Source organism: Lissotriton vulgaris, chromosome 4_1, assembly GCF_964263255.1.
Source record: "Lissotriton vulgaris chromosome 4_1, aLisVul1.2, whole genome shotgun sequence".
NCBI classification, from domain to species: Eukaryota; Metazoa; Chordata; class Amphibia; order Caudata; family Salamandridae; genus Lissotriton; species Lissotriton vulgaris.
In genome coordinates, this window is record NC_141691.1 from 1694450258 (window position 1) to 1694471175 (window position 20918).

The 20918-nt window shown below is 41.0% G+C and overlaps 1 protein-coding gene across 3 annotated transcripts in view; it reads right to left on the minus strand.

The window, feature by feature from the left end:
* The window catches only part of NBN (nibrin), a 325485-nt gene that overhangs the window by 146655 nt on the left and 157912 nt on the right, over nt 1-20918 (minus strand). For all 3 annotated transcript variants that reach the window (XM_086965975.1, XM_086965973.1, XM_086965974.1), the window contains exon 7: nt 3268-3458. In XM_086965975.1, the coding sequence (XP_086822101.1) occupies nt 3268-3458 (191 nt within the window). The remainder of the gene's footprint in view (nt 1-3267; nt 3459-20918) is intronic.

The following is a 20918-nucleotide window of genomic DNA, read 5'->3' on the forward strand; positions in this document are numbered from 1 at the left end:
CCCACTATAATTATTTTGGTTTTGTTGCCATTTAGTTTCGGGCAATGGTTGGACATCCATAAGGCTAGCTCTCCAAAGCACAGAGAGAACTGATTTGCACAGAGTCCTGAGATAGGGTGACAATAAGTTGTGTGTCATCAGCATATGATACGGCTGCTACATTGCCTTTTTCCACTAGCTCTGTAATGGGGCCTATATAGAGTTTAAATAAAGTAGGACTTAATATCGAGCACTGAGGTAAGGGCACAAGGAGTTAATGTTGTCCTGTGCTCTGTTGAAAAGTGATTTTTTTCTTTTCGACCTACAATCCGTTAGAAGACGGGACCTCTGGGCTCTGATGTTTCTGCAAAGGTTATAGACCAACTTCTTCATGAGTTTTTGGGACTGAAGATGTCCGGAATTTGGGATGGTCTGGGATTTGGAATGGATCCTGTAGCTGCATCTTGTAATTTGTTCTGCAGCATTCACAGTGGTAATGAATGGTTTAATTGTACTTAAATGCTTTGCATGCCAAGCAGTTGGAGTCTTCATGCCCTGGATTCAGGAAGATTGTACAGACCAGATATTGGGCTGGCCATGAGCATTTGTAGTGAAACTGGCCTTCCTGCAATTGGGCCTGACGTAGAAGGCCACGTATTAGCTCTACAATTGAGGGACAGACTCCTAAATACTGTTGCTGTAGCCATAACTAGTGCTTACATTGTATGAGTGTTTGGGAGTATGGCAACCGAATGGCAAAGCATTGAGTGTGTGCACAGGGCGCCATAATGGGAATCCCTAAATGAAGGCACACAGATAGTCGAAGGGCCATATAGGTCACTTTAAGGAATGCTCTTATCAGCTTGTTATGATGCTGGCAAGTCTGCGAGTAGGTGGAGTTTTGTTAAATTACCATCTGCGGCAGAAACCTTACACAGACGACTCGACAACATTGGGGCCAACACTGTAAGTGTATCAGACTATTTGTTCTATTTAGAGTCGATTGTCTGATTACATTTTTTTTCTCTGTGGGTGTGACAGGGAAAGTGTTAAAAGGAAGAAAATAAAACCTTACAGAAACTAATTCTAGTTTTGGGAATTTATTTTTGTAAAATAAAAAGGTTTGCTCAGCAAAATTTCAGTACCTTCAGAGTAGCCGCCGCGTTGGTGCCTGCTCCAAAGGCATATGGAGCTCCTCCAGGGTGGTAGAGAACTCTAAACTGGTCAGGCGGTGGTCCATCAGGGCAACAGAGATATTACCTTCAATCCCCTGGCAGACATAAGGCCCAGTGCTAAAACTTAAATCAGGTCCTCATCTGTGGACGTTGAATACTAGCTCACCAAATGTAAATTTTTATGATGAGTAATGAATGATCTGTCTAGTGCTGAGCTATGTGAAGCAAGTTGTTTGTAATAAGGAGATCAAGTAGCAATGAAGATACTCAATTTCTCTTGTTTATCTTATTGCAAATCTGTTAAAAAGTAAGAGAGAATGGTGGCAGCTGTCTTTTTTTAAGCTTATTTGTAATATACGAAGAGCATGGTGAAGCACGACTCAGCATCACGTCTAAACTGGAATCCCGGAGGATCAACTGCTGAACAGCTAATGTTTCTGGATTACAACCCAACAAGAAGCTGCATAAATGGAATGAAACAGAGAACAAAGTCTATATGGCACAAAACATCCACCATTATTCAGACATAATTAGAAGACTGTAGACTTTCAAGTGTGCTGAATAAAAATGAATTTGCTTTAACCGCATCGCTGTTGCGGCGATTTTTGCGCTGTGCGGCAATTTTAAAATTACCGCGATACATGACGAGCTCAGCTCGTCATCAGCACACGCCACCCGTGGGTGATGACGAGCTGAGCTCGTCATCAGCATCGAAGGGGTTAAGAAAATGCACCGGATACATTGTTTATTGATAATTAATCCAGCAAGAACCACCTCCTAACAAACTCCTGTTGCTAGGTCCCACTACCAATTCCTTTAAAATCCTCATAACTTACAGAACGTTGTAGAGCCAAACTATATATATACATGGGGCATGGAATAGATCATATATCTCTCCGCTTAACAAAATTAACTAATTATACACCTCCAAAACATTGGTGAAATCCTTTAGCTGGCACTCTCTTCTGCTCACGTTGTTTCTTTATTTTACCTTGCAAATTCTGTCCATCTCTTCTTCTTCTAACTCTTCTGCTTCCTGTTCAAAACTCCATTACCCCTGACTACCTTAGAATATACATTTCACTAGAATGTTGTAAGGCAAAACTATACATACAAGGGTAATGGAATTGAATACAAGGTACTCATCTTGGAGTGGGGTCTTCAGCCTGAATTCCTTGAAGTCCCCCTTGATGGAACATAATATAGCCTGAGAACAGCAAAAAGAAATAGTGCATCTGCACGTATTACAAGCTTCCCAAACCAACTGTACTTTTACAAGGGATATATGAGAAAATCAAGGCAGTCACAGGGTCATTACAGCTATACCCAAGAGGACTAGGGTCTGGAGACACAAGGAAATGAAGTTGCAGCAGCAGGGATTGTGTCCTTTTGGAGGATGCAAAAGAGGGAAGTCATCAGAACCACATCACAAAATATTACACAGTCCAGAGCTGGCTCAGAGTTCAACAAGAGATTGAGAGATTGTACAAAAGCAATGCATTGAAGTGGAGTCTACCTAAGGGTTGTGGAGGTTTTTTGGTGATCAAAACTAGAAGCAGGCATAAAAGCTCTATTAGATATAGAATATGAAATTCGGTGGCAGTGTTTGTAATTGTTAAAGCATAGTAGAGCCTGGTCTTCGAGGTGTGACTTGAGGACGTGCTGAGACTGAGTTACCTATGGAGAGGTGGAAATCAAAACGCCAGATGGCATGTTGAGTTTATGGACATAAGAGAGAGAATCTCTATTTCTATGAAGTGTTTAATAGGAAATATTGCTCCTTTACATCTATCATTATCTATACCACCCTCCACCTTCCCCTTCAACTCTAGAGGAACTGAAGGTAAATAGTTGTATGGTGCTTACATTATACATCTGAGTATAATGAAGGGAGACATCAAAACTGGAATGTCATACAAGTGGTAGATTCATGGACTTCAAACATGATTATTTTCTGCTAAAGAGCTGAAACTAAGAGGATACATGCTATTATTTTGTTTGTGAACCATATCACATCGTTGAAACAACACACATTGTAAATGGAGAAGTAGAAGCCCTAAGAAGAGTTGACTAAATAATTAGACATATTCCAAATATGATTTATAAGTATTACCTTTGCAGCACAGCTGTAATCGAGTCACACCATTCCTTTGTAGATTCACATATCAAATGCTGTGAAATTGCATATCCTGCATCAATTACACAAGTGCCAGGACTATCCAGCAGGGGCATTTCTTTAATTCCTTGATGTAAAAGTTTGGCTTCCCCTCCTCCAAGAGAAACTGCTGGACTGAGTTTCTTATGCTTAGGTAGAAAGAAAAAATAAATATGTTTTGACTTACTTGTGAATAGTAAAGCTAACAAAAGATTAAACTTTTAAAGAACAGCACTTATGTAGAAAAAAGTCATTTCATTTCATAAAGCTTTATTCGGTACATGTCAGACAATGTCCATAAAAGCACATAATAACAACACACAAATATTATCAAATAGCAAAATTACAGGGGACATTATAACATCTGTACATAAGACAAAATAATTAAAACATCATGCTTTTCCTCGCATGGATTGATTTAAGAAGGTAGGTTGCAGTAAAAAAGCAAACATCTGGATGATGCATATTAAAAAGCAGCTTCATGGAATCATGCATAGTACGAACTCCATATTTAACAAAGATAGGTTTTAAAAAAGCTATGTGGAAATTTCTATACAACTTACATATCAAAAGAAAGTGCAGAGTGCATTGTGCTGAAGTAGCATCACACGGGCAAGGGCCATCTGGACGTTTTTGGGAGAGGGGAAGGCCACCAGGTTATGAACGATCCCAAGTCTCAGTCTAGTTAAGACAAACCGGTGGGATGCTCTAGTCACTTGGCTTAAATATATTTGATAGCCTTCACTTCCCCCAACTTTATTGTAAAACATACAGTTGGATAGTTGGCCAATACTACTTTTCGGCCTCTCTGCCCTATGATTCATAAATATATTCTTCATTTCCTGTTTTGATAGTGCTGTAGCAGCATAGCTGTCAACAACTATATTAATTCCATAAATTTCCTGAAAGCTACAGATAATATATTTTAGCCACGGGATCTTAAGATGATTATCAAAAGAGAGACAGTCACTGATAACTGCTCTGCTCAGGGCAGTCTCATCCTTCTCCCTCTGGCTATGTAGCGCGCTATATAAAATTTATTGAATTCATAGCATTAGTGGCCTAAAAGAGATCAAATCTGACAGATAATTGATCCCAAGCTCTTTGTGGATTAAGTCATTTGGGGCAGAATTGGGTAGACACAAGAGTCTCTTGAGAAAAAGATTTTCCTCCACTTGCAAGCTACTGGTGGAGACCCAGCTCCATAAAGGGCGAAGGACACGCATCACGATTGATAAATCTGTATCATGTCTCTGATCAGTCTATCCCCTAGTTTACTCGCAAACTTAAAAACCCCGTGGGCACTTTTAGCCATCTTGGCCCGTACGTTGGTAATTTCAGGGGCCCAACTACAATTCTTTGTGAATGTAATACCCAGGTAACAAAATTTGTCAACTTGTTGGACCTTGTGCCCTTCAATAAAATAAGAGTGGGGTCGCATGCGTCCTGCCCCACAGGCCATGGTATAAGTTTTCGTTTTTATTAATAAGTAGTTTCCTATCCTTGATAAAAGAGGAGAACGTATTCATCAAACGTTGAAGCCCTATTGGGGTCCTTGACAATAACACGGCATCGTCCGCATATAACAATACCGGTATGTCAAGGCCATTGACTTTTGGGGCATCAGCCCTTATTGTTTTTAAAACAGCATCAACCTCATTAATAAAAAGGGTAAAAAGCAGGGGGGCAAGTACACAGCCTTGCCTTATCCCTCGCATAACCTTAAACTTAGTCGTACACTCACCGTTTGTACCGTATTGTACACTAGTTCGCAGGTTATCATTTAATCGGGCTAGAAAAAAGACGATACCTTCTGGTGCCCCCATTTCTAGCAACTTCGCCCAGAGTATCGAATGGTCTACCATGTCAAAGGCACTACTTAAGTCTGCAAAGCAGAGATGGAGAGAGCCCTTTTTGGCCTGCGTATACTTCCCAATGAGAAGTTTTAGATTTAAACTTTGGTCCAGGGTTCCACGCCCTTTCCTTAAACCGTACTGGGTGCTGGCCATAATACCATTGTCTTCAGCCCATTCTTCCAACCTAACCAGTAACACCCTGCTCATGATTTTGACGAGGAATCTAATAGGGATATGGGAAGGTAGTTCTTCACGTCCACCCTTTCCCCTTTCTTATGGATCGGTATTATGATAGATTCCTCCCAAGTAGGTGGTGCTCCATGGCATACTGCAGCATTAAATACTTTAGCTAGCATGGGCCCACACATCTCGGGGACAGTTTTATATATATCGATGGGAACCCCATCAGGTCCCTGGGCCTTACCCCCTTTGCTAACACTGATCCCTTGTATAACCTCTGTAATGGAGATATCCAGCGGTACAATGGGCCAAGATCCGCGGTTATCCCTTTGTGGTTTATCAGAGTTAGAGATGGTGGAGAAGTGGGTAACCCAGGTTTGCCATATTGACATTCGATGTTAGTTCTGGGACCATATCGTCTTTGAGGAAGGAGCAATTAACTGTTGCCCAAAATAATGCACAGTTAGAGGTTTCTGCAGCCTGTGCCAGCTTTTCCCATGCCTCTTGCTGTAGCTCAATCTTCCTATATTTAACCGCTACCTTGTAATCATACCTTAGTTGGGTTACCGCGCTCTTGTCTCTAGGCCTGGCTGCCAAAGCCTGCTTTAACTCCTTTAACAACGCAGTACAAGCGTGATCAAACAACCACTTGTTAAAAGCTGATTTTCCACTGACAATTTAGTAAACTTACTATCAATGGTATTATGAATTTTTATAAAATTCCTAACAATATCAGAGGCATCATGGTCACTCTCAAGGATAGCTGTGATTTCTCCAAGACAGCCTTTGACAATAGAGTTTAGTACCACATCAGCTTTTTCACCCTTCCATCTTATTCTTACACCATTAGGTCCATGGGGTTCAATATTCACAAGGGAACAAACATTTGGTAAAGACCTATCTTTCCAAATGGTAATCTCGATGGTGATACAATTATGGTCACTTAGCATGTTAGCGTTCCTTCCCGTAAATGTGCGAATCGTATCACCTCGTTCATCCTTGGCATTGTACAGGATTTACAGATCATAAGAGGCCAATAATTTATTCAGAGACTCTCCATAGTGGTTATGCGGAAAGTGCAGGTCATCTTCCCCAAGAGGATTTTTTACCCCACCTACCCCCTGGGTCGAAAAAGTGCAAACGGGAGTATTAAAATCCCCTACCCAAATAAAATCAAAAACAACATTTGCCCCTGAAATGAAATCATCTAAAGCGGCCTCCAAGTCATTTACCACCTGGTGCCTTGTGCTATCAAAAACATTATTATAAACATTTATTAAAAGGATATTACGTCCCTGGTTCTGGTGTAGCCACAGAATCTGAGAATAGGCCCCAACCGTTAAATATCTTTTCACGGTGATGGGGAGGTTTACAGAGACCAGTAACAAAAGCCCTCCCTTAGCTCTTCCAGATAGCGATGCCAAAGCTGGTAGGTTAAATGAAACATGGCCAGTATAACTAATCATTTCCTTACACCAGGTTTCCTGGAGACAGATAATATCGTATGAATTAATAAATTCTGTCCACCCCAGGGTATCTCCTTTGGCCGCTAAACCTGCAATATTCCAACTAGCAATTGAGCAAGGCGGGAACTGATTAACCCGGTCAAACATAGTAGTTATTTGACCATATACTGTCTGCCTGGTTACCTCCCCCGCAGTTCTATGAATAACAGCAGGCCCGACCTCATCCTCCTCATCATGGCTACAATCTCCTAAAATGTCCCCAGTGTTAGCAACAATGTTATTATTTCCAGATCCACACTCAGTCGCTAGCTTTCCCGGATCATCTTTCTCCGCCCCAACCCTCAAAGGAATCGCCTCCTCACCCATGTGAAGGTGATCCTGTTCAAGTCAATCATTAGAATCTAGGCCGCTCAGGGGTTGTTATCGATTAGATGTTGAGGCCTCATAATGATTCGATGTGTAAATGCTATTACCTCTGTCCCTTTTAGGTTCACCATTTGACTGATGGATTAAGTGACTATAGAAATAACCCAAAGGCCGTAATATTATTCCCTGATTTTTATAGGGTAGTAATGAGGCTCTTATCAGGGATGTAGTGGCATAATGTTGGTGTTTGAAATTTATGATGACACAATCTCCACTAATGTTTTTACGAGTTCTACCTATCCAGTTAACTCTTCTGGTGGTTAGAATCTGATCGGAAAGTGCCACCGGAAACCCACACACCCGATTTAGCCATGAAATGGTTTTGTTTTTAAGTGATTCATGGGACTCTGACTGGCTTAAAGGCACATTTTCATTTACAGGGGGGACGTTGGTTAGGACTGCCACATACGGTGCACAATCAGGTGGTAAGTTGATTGCCCTACTTTGCTGGACATTATTGCGTTCTAATTCCCCCCTAGTTTCAGGGACAGCCTTCTTTTTCCCTGCATAGGGGGTTTCTCTTGGAGGTTCAGTACTATGTTTTTGATGTCTTCCCTCATTACTTGTAGTAGTAGGTTTAGTCACTTCACCTGGTTCTATTTTACCACCCAGATTGTCCAATTTGTCAGAACAGATTTTAGACAGATCCTTTTGTGCAGCAATCTCCCCCCCCTAATTGTTTAACCTCGCTACAAAGGTTATTCAGTCTATCAGATAGAGGTTTAATGGATCCTTCTAGTTTAGCTACAAACAGGTTCACTAGACTCTCAAGCTGTGTGTTATTTAATGTTACTAAGCTAGTGTTGCCTAGATGCTCGTCTGTGCCCGGAGCGATCCTAGTTGGCTTTTTTACACCCTTACCTTGTATAATTGTGCCTCGTTTGCATTGTACTTTCCTATAGCCCCTTTTGGTTCTGGGTGCAGGTGAACCCGGGGTTGACATATTAGGTGGGCTAATTGGTACAATGGGCGGTTCAGCTATACTAATATCCGGGGACATATATAAACCTGCATTTTCTCTAGTTTCATCCACAACTGCCAACCGCGTTAAGGGTAATACAGGTGGGCTATTAAGATCAAGCGTAAGTCGCCGTTGAGTTCTAGAAATTTGCTCATTAATGGCACTCACAGCCCTAAAAAGGTAGTTATCAATTGTAGAGTTGACAAGTTCTACTGGGGTTTTACTTTCCTTACGCCGTGCCATTTAAATGTTAAATATTAAAATTAAAAGGTATTACCAGGATACGAACAAATAAAGCTTTAGAAGTTACTATACACAGAATCAATTACATTCATTTAAATGAAAAGACGGTGTCACAAGTTATTGATATTATCTTGCATAAACAGTCCGAAGTAGGAAAAGTTCAGATGGGGCTTACCAACAGTGCTCTTGAATAGTTCGATTCCTTTACCACTTAGTCCAGGTACCGAGGCCCTCCAAAAAAAATAGAAATTTTAACCAAGAGGGTCGGCCCAGCCCAGCCTCAGACAGTCTTACCTTTAAGGACTGTACCTTATTGTCACTACCTTTAGTAAATTGGGAATATTCTTGTCATCCAGTGTGGGGAAGAGTAACAGTTTTATAGCTCTTAACATATAACTTTGTGTGATGGTATGCCTGCTTCATAATTGGTACAGTTCCCTCTCTGACTTACGTTTGAGGCTCAACGGGCAACCCACTTCTCTGACGCAGGTTCAGGTCCCTACGGTTGGGTGCTCTACATAAAGGAACAAATACATAAGGCCCATCAAACAACTTTTGATTGATAGCCTCAGTGCCTTGGATGAAGGACACCCAGATTTCTTCCTGGAGCACAGATCTGCTATGAAGTAGGTTTTGCAAATAACAATTAGCAACCCTAGTGCAACCAATGTAACATCAAATGTATAATCACATCCTTCACTGAGCCCTTAAGCTTGCTGATGTTCTTTGACTTAGGCCAATAGAAAAACCTCAGCCATTTGCTCTTGTTCTTTACTGGGTACTCGTGAAGAACTCTCTGGCAGACACCAGAAGCCAGATATGTTGCTGCAAAGTAGTTGGAGAAGGTACGAGGACCATAGGAAGTAAGGTCAAGCCTGATTCAGCAGGATAATTAGGGACTCAAGACTCTGTCATATTCATGAGGACCCTTTGTATCACAGACGTTTTACAAAAGTATACACACTCTATGATGTCTGAGCCCACGTTAGGCTATCTTTTAAGGATCATGGGCACCTTCTCCTCCAAGAAGTAAAGTTATCAGACATGCTGTTTAGAGGAGTTGCAAACACACGTATGGGTGGATGACCCCAGACGTAAAATATGGGTTTGACAACTTCCTGGACAAATCTCCCACTTGTGCGATAAGTGAAGATACCTAATTAGATTGTCTACTGTGATGTTATCAATCCTGAAGTGGGGAAGACTGACATGAATATGAAGTGCTGCATGCCTGCTCTTTCATTCAGGGCCACCACGGTTTGGCAGAACTGAACAAAGGGCCTTATTTAGATCTCAGCCGATGGAATACTCAGTCGCAAACAGATATCCTGTCCGCCATATTACAATCCCCATAAGATATAATGAGATCATAATATGGAGGATGGGATATCCATCACGTTTGTTATGGAGTATTCCTCTCCACCAAGATCTAAATCAGGCCTAAAGTGTATCCTGATGTGAAACAGAGCAGTAGTGTCGCCTCCACTACTGGTATGACCATGTTCAATCCTAAAAGATATTTCTGTACGTGGATTTATCAAATTTGTCTTACAGGGCATTGATAGAGAAATACCAGTGGTGAGCTGTCACCAGTACTTTGAGGAGTCGATAATGAGCCTGGGATGTGGACGTTGCATTCCACCATGTAGTGGTGAGAATGTGTACACAATTCAAAGCTGGAATCAATGAATGGCCGGAAAGGGGATGAACGGAATGAGATTAGTGTTCAGCAGCAGATTCCAATAACCCACAGTAAGGAGTTTAGGTGAGCACATGTGGAGCTTGGCATGGAACACCATCCCTAAAAAGGATGCCAGAAGTCCCAGTAGCCTTTTGACCCACAAGGCCGTTACAGTCTTGTGATCATGAAGTTATCAATTATCTGACAGATCACTGTTATTCTCTCTGGAGGAGAACAGACTTCTTTCTTAAGGCTGGAGGTCAAAATTGCCCTTATCAAATGAATCCACGTGGATGGAATCAAGGAGGATTTCAGGTAGTTCTCAAAAAACCCAAGCTTGAATAGCTAGACTGGACTCTCCATCCTCATATGGTTTTGTTCTTATAAAGCGGTTATAAAGGGTTTAACAGCAAACGCTATTCATGACACTCAATCAAAAACAATGGTGAAGATACCAAAGTTCAGCAATGAGACCAAATGCCAATTTCTTGTACTCATAATGACAACTTTTCCAATGCAAAACAGAGGCCTTTTGTGCTCCTCTTGGATTGTGATCATGGAAATAGACATCCAAAGGATTCTTAGAAAGCAGTAACCATAGCTTTTGTAGTGATGGAACGAGACTGTCTTTGTCATTAATAAAACTATCTTTATTATGTTGCAGACTAGAAATTGGAGGTCCGATTTTGTCAGCCATCAGCTCTCAACTGGCTTTCAACATCAAAGGAATGCTGTAATCACCACATTCCATGCTTATCTCAAGTACAACAGCAGCAAGCACATGAACTGAAATCTGAATCCTGAACTTACAAAGTGGTAGGAAAAGGCTCAGATAGTAGAGCTCTAAGATGAGACACCTATTCTTTTCCTTACATAGAAATAATTGGAGATATATTTCTACCTGCATTCTGCCTATGTCTTTTAACCTGTTTCTAAAATGAGGAGTGGCACTAATAACTGCAGTACTTCTTAGGATGATGACTGTGGAAGAAGCAACCTGAATGGGAAAGCAATGCCATGCTTTACAAATGATCAACGCATCACCAGTTATTTATGTTAAAAAGTGATAGTAGAGAGGAGGACTCTTCCTGGCTTCGGAACAGGCTGTGGGAAGAGCTTGTTCTACCCTCTAAAGAGCCTCTTGTCAACTGATTGTTCCCTAAGGAAGAGGAGACTCCAGCCTGTTATGTGGAATGAACAACAACTTATTCTTGAGAGATTTGAAGGCCTTTGCTGGAACGAACGAGGCATTCTTGATGGTTCTACTGGATGGCACTTAGTGATGGCAACAGCGGTACCCATCTTGTACTGCCCTGGGACCGAAAAAGTCAAGAAATCAATTACATTCTTGTCTGTCAAAAGAGAAGTTAATTATTTTTTCCCGGGGGGCCTGCTTCAGATCCAAGGACCTGAGCCACAACTAGACATAGGACCAGAGCAGAATTCATGATCCTGCGGTTGTAGTAATTCCGTCCCTGGATGTCAGAAGATTTTATTTGCGGCATGCTTTGCTTGCATAACCATGAATTTGTACTCTTTCTGGGCACACCTTGGAAGAAAGTAGGTGCACTAGTCCGACACCTGGAAGAGATAGAGAGCTTATCTGGGCAGCGTGTATTTGGCATTTCCTTATCTCACGTAGAAATCCCAGACAGATACATTCCCCTCTAATATGTTTCCAGACACTAGTAGGTGGACATTGCTTTAGCTTTCATGGAAGCCACCAAGATTAACCCAGACTGAAATGGGGGATTTTCAGATACAAAGACTGGACTTGGTCTAGGATCTAGCACTTGTTTAATGATGTTACACTGACATGCTCAGAGAAAGGATGTGTTCAAATTTGCTGTGCCTTCTTCAGAATCTGAAGCTCCATGGCCAGGCTAAATTTAGAGTGAGAGGTGGTGCGGTTAACACAAAAGAGATATTGTTTGTCTCCATCATCTGGGCCTTATAGATAGTGCCTCCAGCACATTTACATGACAGTATTGTACATCTTGGTTAAAAGGAGGTCTCTACCAGCCCAGATTGGTATCTAGGGTGGTATTGGTGTTCAGTTGGTATCTGGTTAACATGATATGGATGGGCCCATTATCATTGATCTGTCATAGACAAGTTGGACTGGCTGAAACCGAGGTCAAGACTGGTAGCTGGATTGTGAAATGCAGTGTTGGTTGGACCTGGAAGACGTGTGCTTTGGACTGGTCTTCTAACTTGCTAACAGCACCAGAAGAGGTGGGTGCTGCCTAGGGTAGTCTTCCTATTCATGATTGAAGATATCCATGAAAGAGATTTAACAGTTAATTCATTCCTTGAAGCCATCATCTGACCTGGACATCAGAACTGCATTGTCTAGATAAAGTAGGCAATTTGTAGATGGTTCATATATAAATTAAAAGGGAGACGAGTAAGGACACTGCTCTGTTGAGCTCCTCGGGCTAAATCAAAACTGTGAAAGCATTCACAATTGGGCTTTACTCATGTGGAAAAATCCAAATCCAAATTATTAATTTTTTTTAAATCAATAACGGCACGGTACAACCCTAGTTAGACAAATATGTACCATAGCATGGTACTGTCAAATCAATCAAAATCTGAACTTAGGTTTATGAAAACCAAGTATAAGGAGCCTTGTTTTATATGTTCATATTTTATCAAAATAGATGTATGTTGAGACACTGCTCCTCATTACCAGGTCCTACTCTAAACCCATATTGTCAATACCCATGAGTGTCAGTTCAAACCTGGATTCGACAGAATTGAATCCTGACAACCACTTTAACTTCAAAATCAATAAGAGAAATTGGCTGATAACTTGACCTGTCAGTCATGTAAACTTTTTTTAAAGGCGGGAATAATTGCATATTGCAACCATGACGTAGGCACATGCAGAGTTCACAGCGCTGCTTAAGAAAGGTGCCCTTAGGTTGAGATCTTTTTTAATAAAGCTCCATTGAAAACCCAGGAGGGACAGGAGCTTCAACATGAGGAAATGATAGTACACTTTCAAGAATCTCCTGGAAACTACCATGTAATGGAGTAGAGCTAGCAGGCATCATTGTACTATTTCCACTAAGTAGGCTCTGTATGCCATACATTTTCTTATAATGTAGCTGTATCATATTTTACTATTCTTTTATAAGCACAGTTGGCAATAACTTATTTTAATTTGGAGAAATCAGAGTTCATATGTTTACAAATCAAGTATGGAATATGACTGCACAATAAATATCTAAATTCCCAAGTCATACTCATGCAGCTTACCAAATCAGTTTCTTCCCCTGCATTTCATCATAGTGAAATCACCACAGATTCCTTACATCATCTGGCAATCATATGTTATACATGGGCTTTACCCCTTTCTGCCCTAAATGCACATGCTATTTACATAAAATCTTCCCACAGATCAATATATTTGACCATTGAGCTAGACCTTTATGCATACAGCTTCTTGCAATATCTGACTCTTATAATTGTTTCCATTGTTCTAACGAAGGCAAAGCAAATAGTTCTTCAATTCTGTAAAATTAATGATTGAGCAACTAAGGTCATTATAAAATGATATTACTAGTTTTTTAACTCAATTCCAGGCTTGAGGAGTAGCCAAAAAGTATTATTTGAGGATCCTCTATGAGGGTAAAACCCAATATAGATTTACAATGAGAAATCTCATTCCATTATCCTCAAATGTTTGGGCATGTAAAAATGACATGAGTGCAATTACCTTCCAATTCCATTCCGAGCATCTAAACCAATAAAATGGTGTTCGAGGAAAAATATTTATGAATAAAATAAGTAGTCCTGCAAAACAGCTATTTCGTAAAAAACAAAAAACTGCATTTTGTGAAAGTTCGCTGACTTTAATATAGAAAAATTATAACTATTTATCCAATACCAGGGCTCCTGCGGGTAAAGTGATTCCCTCAGATTCATACCAGTTCTCAGTTACTTTAGAAAAGACAATTGTCTCTTTAGCATCATCTAATCTGGCGTTCCAATAGTGTAGGAGACTGGCTTAGTATATGGTGCACACTTATTTAAGTGAAGCACATTGCAATAATCCAGACAGCCCTTATGGTGATTTAAGTGGTCTGAGACAACCATAGAAAGCTCTCTAAGTGTTAGCTGTTTAGAGAAAACTTCAGGCTTAGTCCAAAAGGAGTGTTAAGCAGCTTGTTTTACCAGATCTAATTTGTAGTGTAGCTTAATCGAATAAGTACCACACAGTGTAGTTATAAAATTATGTCTATTTATTGCACAACACTCACTAACTCATTGGTATGTCTCCTACCCGGAGATTTCAACACAAATACACAAGAACACTTTTCTTGCAAGAGGTAAGTAAGCACAATTCGCAGTGGTCTCCATTGGGAGACCAAATAGTAAACTGAGAAAGTGGAATGTGAACGGACATTAAAGTCGAAGTTGGACCAGGAGACTCAGAAGAGCTGGGGACCAAAGGAACCACCTAAGGTAAGTGCCCAGGAACCCCACGGAGGCTGTGTGCAGAGTGGAAACACAGCTGCGTATTCAATACAAGTCAATGAGAAAGTTGCAGTTGCAGTTTTGAAGAAGAAGGTTCCTTCCCAATAGACCCTGAAGAAACCCTGTGGAAGACAGAAGGTTGGAGAGTCACACCATCCGTGGATACTCCAGAAACCAGGATACCTACACAGGGAAACTTGGTGCATAGGTGCAAAGTGATGTCAGAAACTGCTGAGCCAGTGGCATCTTTCCTGAAGTCCTCCATTGTGACTTCAGGAAAGATGCCACTGGCAAAGAAGGTGAAAGAGTCTGGTGGAATTCAATGGTGGAGTTTGGATCAGAAGAACCTGCATGCAGAGGAGACAGAGTCTATGTCACTCGGAGGTGACCAGGATCCACGGAAGAGCAATGACCACGGATAACGGAAGATGCAGGAGTGAAAACGGAGACCTTGTCGCTGCAGCTGTGAGGACCAGGCAACGCTATGGAAGACCATGAGCCGTTTATGAGCTGTTGGAAGTCAAGAACCAGGGGGTTGGTTTCCGGCAGGAGCACCAACAGGCCTTGGCAGCAGAAACAGGCTTGGTAAACGGAAAAGGAGCAACCTTGGGACCAACAAGGTCCAAAGGACTCACCAATTGCAGGAGAGTCAGAGCAGGCTCGAGCAAGCAGGGAGCCCACTGAAGCCAAAAAAGACCCTCAGGAGGACCCTCATGCCAAAGGCACAGGAATCGCAAGATGACCTCGAGCAGCTCACCAAAGATGCAGACCCACGGTGCAGAGGATGCAGTGAGAACGAAGATCTTGGCAGGAAGAGATGATGGAGGCTGGATATTGTTGTAACCCGAAAATCTCTGGAGTACAGAGCCAACAAGCCTTCACAAAGGCAAGTCGACACGGTGCACAGGGGTTCTGTTCCATCGGTTCCAACAAGGAAAACTGGCCTCAAACTTGCTGAGAGAACAGGTCAGGCCTCAAGGGAGTTGCAAAAGCACCACCTGTGTTGCTGAGCTTTTTGAAGTATGTGGGATGTCAGTAGCAGCAGACTGGTCAGCTTCGTTGCGGTGCCTGCAGGTGCAGTGGAGTGACTCCTTCACTCCAAGCGAGATTACTTCGGGTGTCCTGGGTTCCCACAGACCTGGAGAGGAACCTGGATGAAGCACAGGCACAAACTATGAAGAGAACTTGCAGAACAGCGACACCAGGAGCAGCAGGAGTCTTCCTTGGTGCAGTCTCATTTCCAGGCAAAATCCAGCAGAGTCCAGGTGCCCAGGTGGTCAAAGTTGAAGTGGTTTTGGGGTTGAATCATGTCCCACAGCGAATCTGAAGAGCCACCCACAGGTAAGCCCTTAGGTATCGTAAGAAAAGGGATGGAACGATTCAAGGGTCCCTTCCAGAGGAGAGGCTGGACAGAGGGGAGGATACTACAATGTCCTTTGTCCAGTTTTGCGCCAGAGTGGAAGCTAAGGGCTCCCTGAAATGGCTCAAACTGCAATATGCAGGAGAGGGCACCAAAAGTGCCCTTCAAAGAACTCTGGTGGTGCTGGCAAACACCCCACCCCAGCCCAATACACTTACCCTCAGATTCATCATTGTCATGTTTTGCTAGTCCTTAACAGCGATTATTAAGGAACCGCTATTAAAGACTCGCAAAACGGGATTCATATAGAAATCGCAATATTTATTGCGATTCCTACAGCTTCCTTATTTGCGAATCGCTAATTGCGAATCGCAAATAAGGAATGACTCCTAAAGGCCCATAGGAATGAATGGGGAGTCATTCCTTATTTGCGATTAGCAAATAGCGAATCGCAAATAAGGAAGCGATTTCAAGGGTGCCAGGGTGTTCAAAGGACACCCTGTAGCACCCCTGAAATGGTAATGTACACTGGTGTTGCGCACACATGTCCAAAGGACATGTGTGGGTGTAACATACAAGTTAGAAAAATGCACTAAAGTGCATTTTTCTAAGTTTTCGCTATATACCACGTATTTAGACTTCGCGGTAAATAGCGGCCCCAGATTGCGAATTCGCAATTTTTAAATGGTTCATGAATTGCATTTACGGAATCTCAAAATGAGATTCCTTAAATGCAATTCATCGCAATTTAGCGATTTCTATAACTGCGATTTTTGCATTTGGGATGATGAATCCCAAATGCAAAAATAGCTCTCGGAAAGGACCAGATTCTCAGAATCTGGCCCTTTGCGAGCCGAATTTCCTTTGATGAATCTGACTGTAAGTCCTGTCTGGGAGGTGGTCACAACTCCCAGTGAAGGGAAACAAATTGTTCTACATTCCATTGCTCGAGCTCAGCTCAGCAGCAGGAGGAGGGCAGAAATGTCTCTGTGGTTCGCTGCAGCACTATCTTGCTGTTAGACAATGAAAGACTGGTACCGGGAATATAAGGGGGAACCCTAGGGGAGCACCCCAGTACATGGCATCATGATATCAAACGGTGCAGCCAAAATATAGTTAGACATCTCGTAATTGACTTGATGTCCACTATATGTATTAAATGGCTGACTGCACTTACAAAGCCTGGAGAATTGTCTCTTGGGTTTGTAGAGGTGTCCTGCCAATGCAGGGGCACCCTCAAACCTACGACCAACCACCCTGCCCAAAAATCTGAACAGCCTGCCACAGAGGTGACTTATAGATTTTAAGTGTAGTGACCTCAGATATAAGGAAACCTATATCTGTTGTGAGAGGTCCAAGCACCAATCCACACAGGCAGCAATGGCAGGCCTGTAGTCACAGTTTAAGTGGCCTTCCCTGGTTGGCACAATACATGCTGCAGCCCAGGGGATACCCCTGGTGTACCTGTGCCCTAGGTGCCTCAGTACCATATACCAGGGGCTTAGAAGGGACACCACTTGTCAATTGGGAAGGTAGCAAACTACTTATCAGTGTCAAATTTAGGGAGAAAGCACAGTGAGTGGGTTCCTGATTGACAGGATCCCAGTCAGACTAGTCATAAAACAGAATACTACTAGCAAAAAGTGGAGGGAACCATGAAAACAGATTTAACTTTTGTACAAATAGCTAATGGATCTAGTTGCAGCATTCTTTATCAAGTCTTCACACAACTCTGAACAAGCCTTGATTGTTCTGGGATTGAGTTCCTTGAATGAATCACAATTAAATGTCAAAATAATTAAAGGCCTTTGAGTAATTAATTTGTGGATCGATCTACATTACACATTTCTAACTGTCCTGGTTAAGAAAATCAACCAAAGTGGAATACAATTTAAGCCCCATTTTTTAACCACATGTGTATCGAGAATCGGTTGATCCTTCAGCATAGCATCTCTAAGCCGTGTGGATGAATTCAGCTATGGTACAGAAAATGCTCAGAATAATTTGATCTTTCTTTTCAGGATACATATCAAAGCTCTATATCTTTTTTTTTATCATTTCACTAGATACATAAAATCCTAGATATTATATTCGAACAGTATTTGATTCACTATTTTTTTTCTGAATTATCAGGTGTGGAATTTCTATCACAAAAACAAGAGTAGAAATGTGCAAACGTGGCAAAGTAATATTGCTATAGATCAGGAACACCTAAGTCTGTTGGTTTAAAGTGCTGACTGTTTTATGTGTTCAGATAATAGACAAGACCAGACTTTCAGCTATCTAAATAATGTCATGTACAAAAAACATGGAAGTACAACGAATAAAAGGTTAAAAAGGAGTAAAACCGAAATCTGGATTAGTGCTACTCTTGCTATGATCAAAAATGGGAGTGAACGTAGCGTAAAGTGTCTGTAGTGCAATTTACTAAGTGAATCTCAGTTTTGGTTTTATTGATCTTATGCTCACCAATCTCTTAAAACTCTATAAAGGCCCCAAAAACTTTACACTGGCTAGCCGGTTCTGGTTATAAAAAAAAGAATAACATAATCAGAATAGAGTTTAATTTTTTTAATTCCCTTGTTTGAAGCACTGGTCCAATTACTCTCTCGAATCCACCAACGGTTCAATAAATAGGGAAAATAGAATAGGAGACAAAAGACATCCTGCCTAGTTCAGCGATAAATCTTACATTGTTCTGCATCTGCAGCATTTACTATCAATCGTGCTTACAGCTCTTTGTGGAGATTTCTTAATATGGTAATAAAATAAGATGGAAATCCAGACACATTTAAGATTAAAATAAAGACAATCCAGATTAACCAAATCAAAAGCCTTTTCAGCATCTAAAAATAAATGTGGGCCGATATCTGCTTATTAATTTAAAATCTAAGGCTTCACTCACACAGTGAGTATTGTGTCTACCTGCTATAGAACTGTTCTGATCCTTATTAATCAAACAACTTACTATCTGATTCAATTTGTAAGCCAATTTTTACGTGATTATTTGGTAGTCCAAATTCAGCATGCGGATTGGTCTATAACAATTTAAATTCTCTGCATCTTTATTCTTTTTAGGAAGGCTGACCACCATCACTGTATTAAAAGACTCCGGGACTTTACCTCCCTGTAAAATATAATTTACTAATTGCACAATAAACAGAGTCAACGTTTTTCACAACCTTTTAATAAAACTATGCGGGGAAGCCATTCTCCCAACATGCCTTACCATTTGACAAAGACTTAATTACATCAGTTACCTCTACCCGAGTCATCGCCTTCAATAAGGTTTCCCTTGCATATGAACCCAAAACTGGTATTGGAAGCTTTTTATAAAAAGCCTTGTAATCTAGTATAATAGGTACTTTACTCTTGATCACAAAGACAGTTTTGTTTTAAAGAACTCTGTCTTGAATGATTTTACTATTGGTGACCCTTTATTTGTTTCTGGATCTACAAGTGATTTAATCATATTTTTGGCCGCTTTTTGATTTATCTGCCACATTAGCAAATTACCTGATTATTCACTCTATTCGTAAATCTGCTGCATAATAGCTTTATTTCTTTGAGTAACCACTTTATAATAATAGTCATGCACTCACTTATTAACATGTTCCAAGAGCTGACAATGTAAACTCTTTTTGAACATGGATATAGTTCTCTTGGTCTTGATTTAATTGCTCTGCTAACTGGTTTCTCTCCTCTTTTAAGCATTTTCTCCTTAAAATATCCTTGGGTATATTAATAGCTCTCATAGTTGCTTTGAATGCATCCCATACTACATCCAGCTTTGCTGAGTGCAAATTGAATGACGAATACCGTATGATTTCTTTTTTGATTTTGGTAACCCAGGGCTTGTCTATTCTATTCAGAGCCCATCTCGAGGTAGTTGGAGGTTGCTGAATACCCATTGTGATGATGTATATAATTTTTAAGGACGGTGCTTGCAGAGACTAGAAAAAAATCTAGACTTGCAGCAGATTTCAATCTGGGTAAAAAGCAAGAATATTCACAGTTCGGGATAATTTTGCTATCTTTATTAATGAACGTTTGCAGATGGAGCTTATAGCCTCTTAGGGAGACAGAAATGTACGGTAGGCTTGGGTTAATGGTTTAATAGCCAGAGTATGTTTTACATTTACCACAATTTCCACTAGAAGATTATCCAGAACCACCGATTGACCTTTTTCAGTACATTATGTTAATGTCTGGGCTTGCGGTTCTTGGAGGTGATTTTTATTTCCTCACTTCTCTGTGTGGCGCCTGAGAGCAAGAAATCATTTCATTCCCAGACCAAGCTGAAAGCATAGAGAACTTTGATGTGTTTGAATTCTTTATGTGGGTTTCTTGTTTGACAATTACGAAGCAATGTCCCAAAATCCACTTTAAAGACCAGATATCAGCTGGGAGGTGGCAGCCTGTACCCTTATCCTTGGGCCTACTGCAATGCCCAAAAAGAAACAAACGGTTTCCAGCCCATCATAATCTACGGAAATGTACACATAATTTCGGTTTATTTGATCTTCCATTTGTGGGCCTTTCTGTTTGTGTTTCTGACTTTAAAATGTTTTCTGTGACTTAAAATGTTCATTTTTATTTTGCTTTATTAACCACCTCACTCTCCAGACCCATGCCACAGGATTCTGTTGACGTACTCACACACCCTTATTCTTTAAAACAAATGTGGGTTTGTAAAATAACTTAGCACATTTTTTGTTATCTGATTCGCTGATAGGAAGTACTTATATTTAGGTGTATTTCTGTGTGTTCTGCCCCAGTCTAAGTATATTTCCCTGTTTAGTCATTTACAGATATTACTACAATAACAATTCAACTGTGTGCCTCAGTGCCACCAATGTATGTTTGCAGTACTTCTTCCGTTGCCCTAGCTGCTCTACTCCGGTTTTAGTTTTGCTTACTTGCCCCCTCCTCTCCAAACTTCTGCTTACTG